The sequence below is a fragment of the Calypte anna genome, chromosome 3, assembly GCF_003957555.1.
Source record: "Calypte anna isolate BGI_N300 chromosome 3, bCalAnn1_v1.p, whole genome shotgun sequence".
NCBI lineage: Eukaryota > Metazoa > Chordata > Aves > Apodiformes > Trochilidae > Calypte > Calypte anna.
Window position 1 is genome coordinate 74388130 of NC_044246.1, and position 13715 is coordinate 74401844.

General features: G+C 34.1%; 1 protein-coding gene across 1 annotated transcript in view; it reads left to right on the plus strand.

The window, feature by feature from the left end:
* Positions 1-13715, plus strand: part of ASCC3 (activating signal cointegrator 1 complex subunit 3) — a 249751-nt gene that overhangs the window by 172705 nt on the left and 63331 nt on the right. The window contains exons 23-30 of the mRNA XM_030448254.1: positions 2200-2298; positions 2747-2915; positions 4843-5063; positions 6423-6508; positions 8214-8380; positions 8497-8642; positions 8737-8857; positions 10857-10999. Of these exons, the coding sequence (XP_030304114.1) occupies positions 2200-2298; positions 2747-2915; positions 4843-5063; positions 6423-6508; positions 8214-8380; positions 8497-8642; positions 8737-8857; positions 10857-10999 (1152 nt within the window). The remainder of the gene's footprint in view (positions 1-2199; positions 2299-2746; positions 2916-4842; positions 5064-6422; positions 6509-8213; positions 8381-8496; positions 8643-8736; positions 8858-10856; positions 11000-13715) is intronic.

The window sequence follows — 13715 nt, forward strand, 5'->3', positions numbered from 1 at the left end:
TGCACCTGAACTTCTGAAAAACCAAAACTAAAAGCAAAAGTCTATTCTGCTATCACCCCTGACAATATTCCTTGGCTGCTTTGGAAAGATGATCAGTTAATTTGTAAAGCTCTTTTTATTGGTATTCACTGAATCATGGAAAACTTTTCATGTTCTTTTTTTTGTTGTTGTTGTTAAATTTTAATAGTCTCTAAAAAATTAATAAGTCTTTCAAATTCAACCACTGATGCTCTGAAACTGCTTCTTCATTATCACACAGTATTTTAGCAAGCAATTCAGAAGACAATGAAGCATATATAGTTGTAACTGGTACAAAAAGTAGGTGCCAAAAAATTCCATTCAGAGAATTCCACTCAAAGTAGTCAAATAAAATCAAAATATTAAAAATTTAAATACACAACTGAAATACCTCTCCTGACTAACATTTCATGGTTTTAAGATTGTTCCTTTATCTGGGTACTTAAAATCTAGACCAGTCTCATTGCAGATTTTGCACTTGCCTTTACAAGAAGTGAGATATGACATCATCTTGATTTTTAAAGGCTTTGTTTTTCAGTGCTGAGAGACCTTAAGTTCAGTAAAAGCGTGTGAGCTATACCTCAGTGGAAAATTATTATATTGTTAGAGGCAAAGGATTATAATCACACCCAGACACAGCAAGTAAGCCTTAATGCAGCCAGAAAGACCCCAGCAGAAATACAGAATACTGCAATTAGTTTTAATTAGCCAAGTCACATATCAGACATCAGTTTTAGGGCAATGTTTGCCACAAATACAGGTATGTGCCAGTTCTTAAGAGCTCCCCAGAGTTCTTGGGAATCATTACTGGATAGCATATTGGATTTCCTGTTCCCACATTGCCCATCTTTCCCCATGCAGCTTTGTCACAGGACTCTCAAAACCTAAGATACTGTGATAGTTGATGATAAAATTTCTGAGATCTGAACTTCTGAGCTTTCCTTGAGTCTTCTTTCCTCTCTTAACTTCTCCTAAATAGTTCCACTTGAATTTTTTCAAAATGCCAGCTACAGTCAGCTGTGTCCTTTCAGTTTCGTTGCTTCAGTTCTCAGTGAAGTTGTTAGTGAGATTCAAACATAATGGAAATAAATTAGTGTCTTTACTATCCATCTACTTCTCAATTGTTGCACTGTGTTAAAAGGCAATACAAGCACCTTAGTTCTATTCTTAGTGTACAAATTTTTGTTTCCAAAAGCCAGTACAGACTGTTTTCCAACAAATACACAATGAATTTTGCTGAAAATTATATGTGCTGCATGAGTCAATATCAGATTCCTGTAGAGTTAAAATTTCCATCAGAAGCAACTATGCAGTTTGTGTTTTGTCCTATTAACCACAATTTAGGAATAATTCCAACTTCTTTTTCATCTTTATACAGTTTTTTTACCTTATCAGAAACATCAGAAATCAATGTTGATTTAATATGTCTTCCATACTCCTTGACTATGCATTTTTCCTCTTTCCATAGTAAAACACTTGCACATCAGCACAAGGCATTTATTCTGAGAAAGAAACTATTCTTAACAGCATCCCACCTAGCTAGGACTTCTGGCTGGCATTGCAAAATAGGGTGCTCCCCAAAGCAAACAAAAATGTGGAATGGAATAAAGCGTTTCCAGATGACATAGGAATCATCAAGAGACAACTCTATTTATGTTGTCACTTCACCTGGACAGACCAATGATTAGGTTTTTAGCCTTCTGAATCCACTTACTGTATTTTTCTAGAGGAGAAGGGAAGTGAGAAAGGAGGAGAAGAATGTCACAATTCTGTGCCTAGTTTTCCCTGAGAGAATATTTTTCTCTGAAAAAAATGAGCAGTGGGTGGCAAAAGACAATCCTTTATATATGATCCAAAAACAGAAGTACAAGTAGGAAAAAAGACAAGTCCTTTTTTAGGAACCTAGAGGAAACCCTGGGGGTTCAGTCTATTTATAAACATCTGAGGCACCAGCTTCACTGGCATTTATATCATGTCCATTTATATTATATGTACCTTAAGCAAACTCTTATTGAAACAAAATCTTTAAGCAGACTGATACAAGTAGAAATGTATTGCTCTTACCTCTGATTTCTGTATTTTTTTATAAACCTGCATCCTTTTGAAAAATATCCAATATACTCAGCAAATCCAGGGAACCTCATAATAACTACAACAAATCTGTCTTTTCTAATCTTAAAGGTACACGGCACTGTTGGGGAACCCTGGTGGATTTGGGTAGAAGACCCTACTAATGATCACATTTATCATTCAGAGTATTTCATCATTCAAAAAAAACAGGTAATGGATGGTTTTTTGGAATCTCATAGCAGATCTATAAGGTCAAACAGAATTTTAACCTAAGCAGCTTTTCAAATCAGTAGCACAGCTCCCAGTTTCAGATGTACATGATAAACTTGAACTTCCACAGAAATGTTTCTAATCTCAGATGTCCCTCCTCTTTTGGTGGGACGGTTATTTCCAAGTGAATAAATAAAGACTGAAATGGTTTTGTCTGTTAAAGAAAAAGATAAAGAACCAACATTATTTTAACCTCTGAAGTCCATGGAAATAAAATCCATTCCCAATAACGATATATTTTATAAATTTATTAATATTTTGCACATGGAGTTGCATATATACGGTTTATTGCTTTGTGTTAGTAATTCTTATGGAAGTGAGGCAAACTATGATTTTTCAAGTTAATAATTTGTCTGTTCAGTAACCATTCTCTACATGTTTGCATTAGGTCATTACTAAAGAACCTCAACTGCTGGTGTTCACAATCCCAATTTTTGAACCTCTTCCTTCTCAATATTACATTCGAGCTGTGTCTGACAGATGGCTAGGAGCAGAGGCTGTATGTATCATAAATTTTCAACATCTGATTCTTCCAGAAAGACATCCACCCCACACAGGTAACATCAGATTTGGTCATTTTGTTTAAATTCATCTTGCTTGGATTGATTTTCCTCACGAGAGTGCAATAAATTTCTAACTCCTGCTTCATCATAGAAAAGTATATGGAATTGTACTTTGTGATATATTTGAATTATTGAGACTATTTCTTCACTAACTTTACAGCTCTCAACCATTTTGAATTCCTGGAAAACAAGCAGCTCCTTTCATCTCAACGTAGTACCAGTCTGTTAGTTTCTCCTGGTTCTCTCTAAACCATAGGAAAACTAAATATGCCATGTAAAACTAAGCAAATCTCTGTCTTACAGCATGTCTTCTTTTAGTGATTGTAAGCATTACATTTCTTCTGGACTGGTTAAAAATAATCTTACAGTGGATGGTTGTATTATAAAAGGCATTCAGCGAAGAAGAAGCAAACAGTTAACATTTTGAAAAGATGAAACATTTTACTATTTTTACTGAAATAAATTAATCATAGCAGTCACTGTTACAGTACTGAACATTGCATTTCAACTCAACATTGCTGATCAAGTCATAGCTTTCCCCATCCTCTCCTTTTTAACACTTGGCACAGAAGCATATGTTTGTGTTTTGCTTCTCTTTTCTGGATACATAAATTGCGTTATACATTCACTGTGCCTGATGTCATTGTAAAACCTTTCCCCTGTAATTACATTTGGCTCATCCAACAGTCTGTGAAGTGTCTTCAGAAATTCTCAGTTTTCATACGGTGTTGTCTTTTGGCATGCATAAATTCACATGTGTTTGTGAAGTGTTTAGCTATTGTTATACTGTACCTACGCTGTCTGGAAAAGCATGTGTAACCTTTTTATCTAATTGACTGATCACTGACTACTATTCAGAAGAAACAGACAGATATTTACACATCACCAGTTATGGAGCCTCTAGGATTTATGGTAATTGATTTCAATTCCCATCTGGTTCCCACTCAACAATGAAGTACGTAGAGGCACTGCTAGGCAAAAACCTTCTTTCTCCTCGACAGAGCCCAAGAAATCACAGTTTCAATGGGAATGATAAAACAACCATAAGGTATCAGTGAAAAGCATGTGAAGAATATTAGACATCGTTGCCTCAGTAGATTTTATGATTCCCATACCATACCTTAATGTGAAGCACCCTGAGAAGAGACTGAGACCTCTAGCCACAAAAAAAAAAAAAAAAAAAAAAAAAAAAAAGAACCCAACAAACTTCAAAGAAAGCATCTGCATAGCAGAATCACTTCAGTCTCCTTAATTTGGTAGGATTCCAAATCCAATCTGTTTATATATATCATCTCCAAAATTCCATGATCTCTAATTGTTTGGATAGCAGATGCTTTCAAGATACATTGAGAATCATATATTGGAACGCTGTTTGCTTATTTATTAAGATTATGTCTTTAATTACATGTTTAAAGGATTAGAAGCAAAATTTAGTTGTACTCATCTGATCTGTATTACTCCATCAACTTACAAACAAAAAAAAGTCCTTCCTCCTTAAATAGATTTTTTCCCTTGAATCTGAATTATAAAGACTGTGCTGTCCTCCAACTGCACATTCTGTAAGCATAAGAAGCTAGACATAATCTAATACAGTGAGTTTAGAATTCACTACAGCTGGGTGAAAAGGAAACAGCTTTAAGAAAAGAGATTATTTATGCAAATGGCTAGTTCACAGCTATCAGAATGCTAACACCAGTACTTGCAGAAATATTTTGGAGCTATAAAATCAACGTTTCATTATCGCTCATCAGCGTTAACTACAACCCAAATATGGACTCTGTGTCATATGACATGTTAAGTAAAATAATTTCCAATGTGAGTTGTTTTCTGCTAAAGTACTGGTTAATTCCTTTTTCTTCTTCATAAAGTACGTTAAGAAATGGCACCTTGTCATGCACATATGTTTATTTTCTGGTTTCAGAGCTCCTAGATCTTCAGCCTTTGCCTATCACAGCCTTGGGACGTCGGGAATATGAAGCCCTTTACAAATTCACGCATTTCAACCCTATCCAGACTCAGATATTTCATACACTTTATCATACAGATTGTAATGTTCTTCTGGGAGCACCTACAGGTTCTGGAAAAACTGTTGCAGCTGAATTAGCCATATTTAGAGTTTTTAACAAGTATCCCACATCAAAGGTTTGTAAACCAGGTTTACTCTGAAATAATTTCGTGTAGGCATGTTTTCAGCAATGCAAAAGCCTAGAAACAGACTGTGGTAAACTGAATTTTGCTTTCTTCAATTTATACCTCTCTGGATACCAAATGGTACCACATTGTGTAAGTTATGGTTTTTATTTCAACTTTATATATTAGTCAGTGTACAACTAGAGTTAAATCTAAAAACATGACACAGGTATGCTGGATTTCCTTTTCTATACTTACCTGCATTTCTGCTAGCAGTACTTTTATAACTATTCATTTCCTTCCATGTGCATACAACTAGCCCAGTGTCTCTTTTATTGAAACAAATAGGTTGCAATTAATCAAAACAAACCCATTTTTTCATCCCACTTGCCCTTGTGTTTTATTTCTTAAATTGTCTAAAAGCTGAGCAATTCAGCTTTTAGAGTTTTGTTTTCAAAGTGAATTTATGCCTGTATCTTAACTTAGTCATCTTGTCCTAGTTAATAACATTTAACTTTAAATTCTTCGGAGAAAATATTTGTATCTGGCTGTGGGATTTAACAACAAAATAGCCTTTGAAATTAACAGAAATCATGTTCATAAATCCCTTCTTCATCTTTGAAATTTCAATATCTTCATGTAATTTGTTAGTGGAGTAAACAAGAATCTCATGCATTTTCAGCTTAGATATTAAATTTACAAAATAGTCCATTCTCAAAGGAATATATCTTTTAGGTTCTAATAAAGCAAAAAAAAAAAGGCTTTTTTTAGTATGTGTGCAGATTTGTCATGTTGCAGTTTCTTCATGTTAAAAGAGGCACAATATTTAACCATAAATCTGTTAATAAATATCATTACTACATGTCAGAGTATTCCCCGCTGCACAGGAGACTTCTTTGAGGAAAATATCGTGCCATTTTGACTAAATCAATCATCTTTTTAATTGATAATGTTTTGATAATTTAAAGACATAACTAGAAACCTGGTAAGATTTTTCCATGCTGAAAATTCTGATTATTTATGCTCTAGAATGTCTGCTTGCAGATTCTGTAGTCCTGGGAAAATAGGTATTATGTGCTTAAGTGGGTTTTGATCTTAAATGATATGACAAATATTTAAATTTCAATAAATGATCCCTTTTTAAAATTTATTTGCATATTAATGCTCAAGAAACAAAGCAGTATTTTCAAGTGTTAAATCTCTTTTTAAATATAATGCTATTGTAGGTGAAGTAAGCTATTCAGGTCTTAATTACTTTACAGATAATGAATATGTTCAAATTTCACAAGTATTAAGCAATTTTTTACCTTTCAGGTACACTTTAATAAAGGTTTCTTGTTTAACTTCTAGTTTTGTGACTTTTCTTTACAGGCAGTGTATATTGCTCCCTTGAAAGCACTCGTTCGTGAAAGAATTGAGGACTGGAAAGTTAGGATTGAAGAAAAACTTGGTAAAAAGTATGTTTCTCCTTACATAATCAGAGAAATTAGAATCAAAACTCATCTGGATGTGTTCCTGTGTGGCCTACACTGTGTGATGCTGCTCTGGCAGGGAGGTTGCACTCGATGGTCTTCTGAGTTCCCTTCCAACCCCGAACATTCTTTGAAAAGAACAGCACATTGAGTATGAATAAAATCTACAGAATACTGAGTATTTCAGAATAGGTTTTGATCATACAATATCCTTTAGATTTCTTGTACTTAAAAAATAAAAAAACACTATCAGTAGTCACTATAGGGATAGCAAAAGCAAAACTGAAAGAAAGGATACACTTCGGTACCTGACTGTTTTCATTCTCACCACTTACCACTATAACAAATGTGAAGTTCAGATTTCTGCCTGAAATATCTTTGGAAATTTAAAGTGCAATCTGAAATAAGCTTTCTTTAGAAACCTACATCTGTAAGGAACTAAGTTGCATGAACTATATGCTAGTATTCATACATTGTTCTTCTTGTATAAATTAGATACCATTTTATTCCTTGATAACATAAACTTCTTGCTGAACTTATCAGGTGTTGGAGTTCAGCCATTATTTCATGACATATAAGGTGTATCAGTCATGTTGATGCTTTCCAAAATTACACTGTCTTGAGTTAAAATTATTACACTGTCTTGAGTTAAAATTATACCATAGGATGCATTATTTGGGGCTTTTAATCTTTGAATTTCCTACATATGGGTTTTTTGGGGATTTGTGGGGTTTTTTTGGCAAGTTTGCAAGCTCAAAGCAAGGTACACCACAGGTTTCAATAGAAAGAAGTGCTACTCTGTGAGCATGAAATTACTAGTGAGATTCCTGCTATTATATTCTCATAGCAGTGACTTATTGACTGGCAATTTTTTTTTTGCCATTTTAGTTCCCTGTGTGGATAAATCATTTGCCTTAGAATTTTAAAATATTTTTAGGTAACATTTCCTTTTTAAAATTTACTCTTATTTGTGACTGGAATTTTGAACAGAAGACACATTACTGTGACAAATCTTTATTAGTTTTTCTACTGGATGTATGTCATTTTGTACTGACAGTGTCATAGAAATGTCAAAAATCCATTATATTCAGTCTAAAATGATGGATCCTCTCAAATGTTGTTTGTAGAACTGGAAAGAATAATAAAACAAACAATTGGAAAAACTCTGCTAATCTTCAAAAAAATACCTCAGGATAATGTCTGCTACAGTCTTAAGGGCACTTTACCAACAAATGCAGATGCACTGCAATCTAGCCTTGTTATTCAAACCAGAGATCTAAACAGAACAGCAGGCAGCAACTTGGTGGCTTTCTAGAAAGCTTTCATCCTGACTATGACAGGATGTTATGATTCACATTATATCAGATTCTTGTATTCTGTTCATTTTGAAAAATAGACCATAGATATTTTGAGGACTCGTACTCACCCTTTTTATATGGTTTTGCTAAGGAATTATATTTATGTTATTCATGGGATTTGCTTCGAAAACAAAGAGATGTTTATTTATGTAAAACAATTTTGAAAATCCTGTTATAAGTGTTTGACCAGGAACAAAATTACTTTTTTGAAATTTTGTTCCTTTTCTCTTTTTAGAGTTAATATTTAGGAGATAGTATTTGAACTTTAAGGTGTTCTAGAGCTTCGTAAAGACAAACCATTGTGGGTTTTGGTTTTTTTTTTTTTATTATAGGGTCGTAGAGTTGACAGGAGATGTAACTCCTGATATGAGAGCTATTGCCCAAGCTGACCTGATTGTTACTACCCCAGAGAAGTGGGATGGTGTCAGCAGAAGCTGGCAGAACAGAAGCTATGTTCAGAAAGTTTCCATTCTTATCATAGATGAGATCCATCTCCTAGGTGAGCATGTTGTTTTTAATCAGAATTGGCAGAAACTTGCTGGTGCTTATAACATGACGGTACTTTTCCACCTCTTTTCTTTTTCTCTGTTTTTCAATGGACTTTTCATTTCCTAGGGGATGAGAGGGGCCCCGTGTTGGAAGTCATTGTGTCTCGAACAAACTTCATCTCATCTCACACAGAGAAACCCGTAAGAGTGGTTGGTTTATCCACTGCTTTAGCAAATGCCAGAGACCTTGCTGACTGGCTAAATATTAACCAGGTATGAGATGGATACCTAGTTGTGCTGCTGAAAAATCAAAATAGCCATTTATAAGATATTCCTCCTTGAACTTGACAGAAATGTTTGCTTTTAGATGGGTCTCTTCAACTTCCGACCGTCGGTACGCCCGGTTCCCCTGGAGGTTCACATTCAGGGCTTCCCTGGCCAGCACTACTGTCCTCGCATGGCTAGCATGAACAAACCTGCTTTTCAGGGTAAGCAACAAGCTCTTAGACCTTTTTCTTCATTCTCTCAAAGGAAAACCCAAACCCACTTTACACAGTTCATTTGCAGCACATTTACAGCATGTGTTACTGTATGTAGCATGTGTTACTCTTGGCATATATAGAGGGAATTTGCTCCAATAATGGCCCAAAGCTATTTGTCTGAAACGTAAAGTGTGCAGCAAATGCAACATATAGGAGAGGAATGTAACATATTTAGAACAGAAGAATAAAATTAGTGCTAATGAAGGGGAAATAAAATGTGTTTTCTCTTAGTGTTTGACACCATAAAGAAACGTTTGTGTAAAAATATTTGAAATTTAGAAAGTAACGAAACCATTCATATTATTAATTTGCTGAGGTATTTTCATATGGACCGCTGCATGCAGGCATTAAAAAAATTGTGAACAGAAGTTGCAAGTCAGGCTAGCCTCTTATAATTCTAGTTTCAAAGCAATAACCATAAAATTCAAAATTTGTAGTGCATCCAGATATGCTTCTGTTTTCAATTTTTTATTCTTAACAAAGCTGGGCAGCAGGATAGGTTTCAGAAAAACTCATATTTTATTTGAATATGTTTTGGCTTTGTTACAGAAGGATTATTTATTATATCAATTAAAAATAACCTCCAAAATAAATTTTGTAATGTGAACTGCTGTTGATTGTGAGGTGACATTTGTGAGGTGACTTTTTAGCTGCTTTAATTAGCCTTATGACAGAAGCAAAGTATTGATTGTGGACTAGAGACCTATCTTGACAGCTCAGATTATTTACACCTCCACAAGAGCATTGTACAAAAACACTAATGAACAATAAATCTGTCTTGGGCTGTTCTGCCACACCTGTTCCTAAAGCAACAAAAATCCATTAGATGCTGGGCTTTAAAAAAAAAAATATATATATATTGGTATATATAGTTTAAGGTATAAATACACGGGAATTACCCTGTTTTGATAATTTCACAACCATATAGTGTGTGTGTATGTGCAGGAGCACATGCAGGATAGTATTAATGAACTGAGCAACAATATGTGTTGGATAGTATGGAATAATTTTCAGAAATTAGGAACACATAAATTTAATTGCTAGCATGAGAATTGCATAAGAAAACACAGAAATGGATTTATAAGAGATCTTAAGAGAGTATTTGAAATTCTACATACACTGCACACTTCTAGAGTTTTTGATGTTAGAAAATCTGTAGACATATGATTTATTAATGGCTTTTTTCCCCAGTTGTTTGGCATGATATAGTCAAGGTTATTTTAGCCTTTTCACAGCAATACTTATTCCTGAGGCCATAAAAATTTACTGCAACTTTTCAAATATGGTCTTAGCAAGAAAATGCATTTCACAAAAGTTCCTAAAACATAATTGGCTTAAATACATTTGACTGATTAGTAAACAACAGAAACAAAATTCTTTTGTACCATAATGGCCACCTTTCAAAGAAGCTATTGAAAAGCTCCTTTCTACCCTTTTTACCTTCTCTGGTTTTGGTAGATTAAAGTGGACTGTGCAGGCAGAAATGAGTTTATGCAATGTGAGCTCTCGATCAGGCAGAAAGTAAGTTTGGGACCTAAACAGCATTTACCCTGAGACAGCATATCTCAATTGGGTAGGCAAAACATAACATAATTGCTAGGCTGAGATAGAGAAAATCACAACCTTTGAAGTCTGGAAAGTTTGTCCAGGCTTTGTGGTGTTTTGGGGGTGTTTTTTCCCCCAGCTGCTTCTCTTAAGTCTGTAGCTTACAAAGATTACTGAGTAGAAGGGCAAATTAACTCTGACTCAGCAAAGTACAATTATACGATCTTTGCTTCAGAGATGGTATAAGTTCACCTCAGTTTTTATCTGTCTGGCAGAATAGAGACTACTTATACATACCTGCATACCAGCTTCAGAGAGGTATATCAACTATCTAGGCAAAGAGAAACTCTAAATTTTGTTGCTAAAGAGCCGAATTCTCAAGTTCTGTTTTCCTCAACAGCAATTCGGAGTCATTCCCCAGCCAAGCCTGTTCTTATTTTTGTGTCATCCAGACGTCAGACAAGACTGACTGCCTTAGATTTGATAGCTTTCCTGGCCACTGAGGATGATCCCAAGCAATGGCTGAAGATGGATGAAAGAGAGGTAGAAGTATTTTACCTGTATGATTTGTGCTTTGCTTCTGTTTTTTTGGTTTGTCCAAGAAAATACATCGAAAATAAAAGAGTAGATTGAGGGTAGATTTTGAAGCAGCTATGCATATGCTAAATTTCAACGTGTATTAAAATCTGTTGGCATCAAGACTACATAAGCATATTTGCAAGATATGAACTTCAGAACAAAAAACTCTTTTATCTTTGTTTTTCCTGCATATCTGTTATTAATGCTGGTTCCATTGTCCCAGACAACCTATATCACATGATACAAGTCTTTGATACAAAGATAAGACAAAGAAGAAAAAACTAGTGTTCTCCAAAGTTTACAGCTGGAAATCTATGACACACAGATATGAGCTAGAATGTAAATTGAATTTCTTCCAGTGTTTTAGGGGCAAAATCATGCTTTTTATGAATCAATGTGTAGAAGGTTATGTGTGTATGTATGTGTATATATATGTACATTTGCATACACATACACATCTCATCCATCAGCATTCATATTTACATAGATAGATACACTACAGAACCAATGGTTTAGGAATGGCTCAGTCTTGCACGCCACTTAAATAAACCAATGTTTAAAAAATAAAATAACTTCTGACAATGTTTCTGTTATAAGAACCTAAACATTTCAAGATTGTTCAGATTATTCAGATTTATCATTGCTGAAGTAAAGCTTATTTTTTTTTTACTATTTTTTTCAAGCAATACAATCAATTACATTTTCTTGTATTGTTTCTAGAAAAAAATAATTTATTGCAGAACTTGAGCAATGGTCAAATAATAAGCAACCATTCAATATTCTGTTTTATCTGCTTTCTTCAAAATATATACTAGTTTTTGTGTACTCAATTCTGCACCCACTCTGAACACTGAATTTTTTATTTTATCTGGATTAATGGTCCTGATTATACTATATCATTGCTTTGAAACAGTTGCTTTGGTTGATATTCAGGTTTCCTAGATTTTGGAAGTTAGCTTTCTCTAATGGTAGTAGAAATCCTGCATTGGAATTTCTGCCATAATATGGAGCCACAACATAACAACATATATGACTCATGAATACAAGGTCTGAATTGGATATCACATGAATATTTATGTATCAACAGTTGTATAAATAGTTATACAAATGCATTACAAAATTATATGCCAGAAAGTATAGTTTTCTAGAAGAGTTTATTTGATTGTGTTTGCTCTTCGCTAAGAAATAAAGTGATTTTTCCAAGATACAGCATGACATCTGTATCCTTTCCCTTTGGGCTGTATTTTTAAAAGAGAAAATGGATGTCTCATCTGATAAACTACTAATACTAAAATGCATCTCAATTTGATACCGGTTATCTAACTGTATAACCTCTATTAATATTTTCTTGAGCATAACAGAAGTATTTTATATCAAAATTATTAGTACATAATAGCAAAATCTAGCACTTTGTGCCAGTTTACTGTAGTAATCTCCCCTACAATTAAATAAGCAACATGCAGCTTGCCCTCAGTGACTTGCTCATTATATGAATTCCTTCCTCATATCCTGTGAGCCACTACTGTCCTGAAAAGAACTGTAACTAAACCTTGCTTGGTTTGCTTCAAAACCTTCCTTTGTATTAGGAATCTTTGAGTTTCACATATTTCAGAATATGCTTCCGAAGGTTTTGAAAGAGCAGCCAACAAGGACAAGCAGACTTTTCTTTTATTAAATTTTTTAACATTTGCATATTATTTGTAGCTTAATTAATAGGATTAATGTTTGGACTATAACTTACCTACTAAGTTACTTGGTTCTGATTACATAATTATATTACATAATTATAAAAGACTGAGGCTTAGGCCCCAAATTGTTATGTCTTACTGTTATGCAGAACACAATTGTGTTTGAAGTACTCACAATTTCAAGTGGACTTTTCTTTAGGTAATCATGGGACCAGTGCATAGTTTTGTATTTTAAATAAGCCTGATTAGCCTGAGTTTCATTTGACATTGAAGCAAAGGACAAAGCTATGGTTATGCTACATAACTAGTGTAGGTACTACTAAATTCTTTACACATAGCAATTGTTTTTTTACTTTAAAATTCTAACTTTAAGTTATATTAAGGGCAAGCTTGTTCTAGGTGAAATAGTCAAAATTCCCTCTGTATTATTATAGCATTTTTAGGTTTTAAAAGTGGAACTAGTACACGCTTACTTTATGGTAGGTATTCCCTATCTTTAGCACTTGCCCAGATGGTTCAAGTGTTTCTCAATTCAATATGGGATAAAAATGGACCAGTTAAAAGAGAGGCATCTTGTTTTGTTGCCTCAAAACAAGTATTTGGTGGCCTATCAGTTTTTCATGTTTGCTTTTTGCCAGCCTGTGTTCCTTTATGGGAACTTGCAGACAAATTACTTGATCTTCAAAATATTTGTTATTGTTAATTGTGAAATATGTTGAAATATAAGATATTTTTCATAAATGGGTGTATGCAAAGTTTACAAATTTACAATAGGCCCTGGCATTTTTCTTAATTCAGCTCTATTTGTATGACACTAGCTTTGGCTGACATAAGATGTAGTGAATCTTTGAGAACTCATTGGTTAGTTTTGTGTAATGGTGTAATTGGTTTTGCTACATGATGGCCAAATGTTAGTCTGTTTACGTTAGCTTCCTAGTGGGTAAAGTTTATAAAGCTTCTTAAAATGCAGTAAACATGCCATTATAATATCT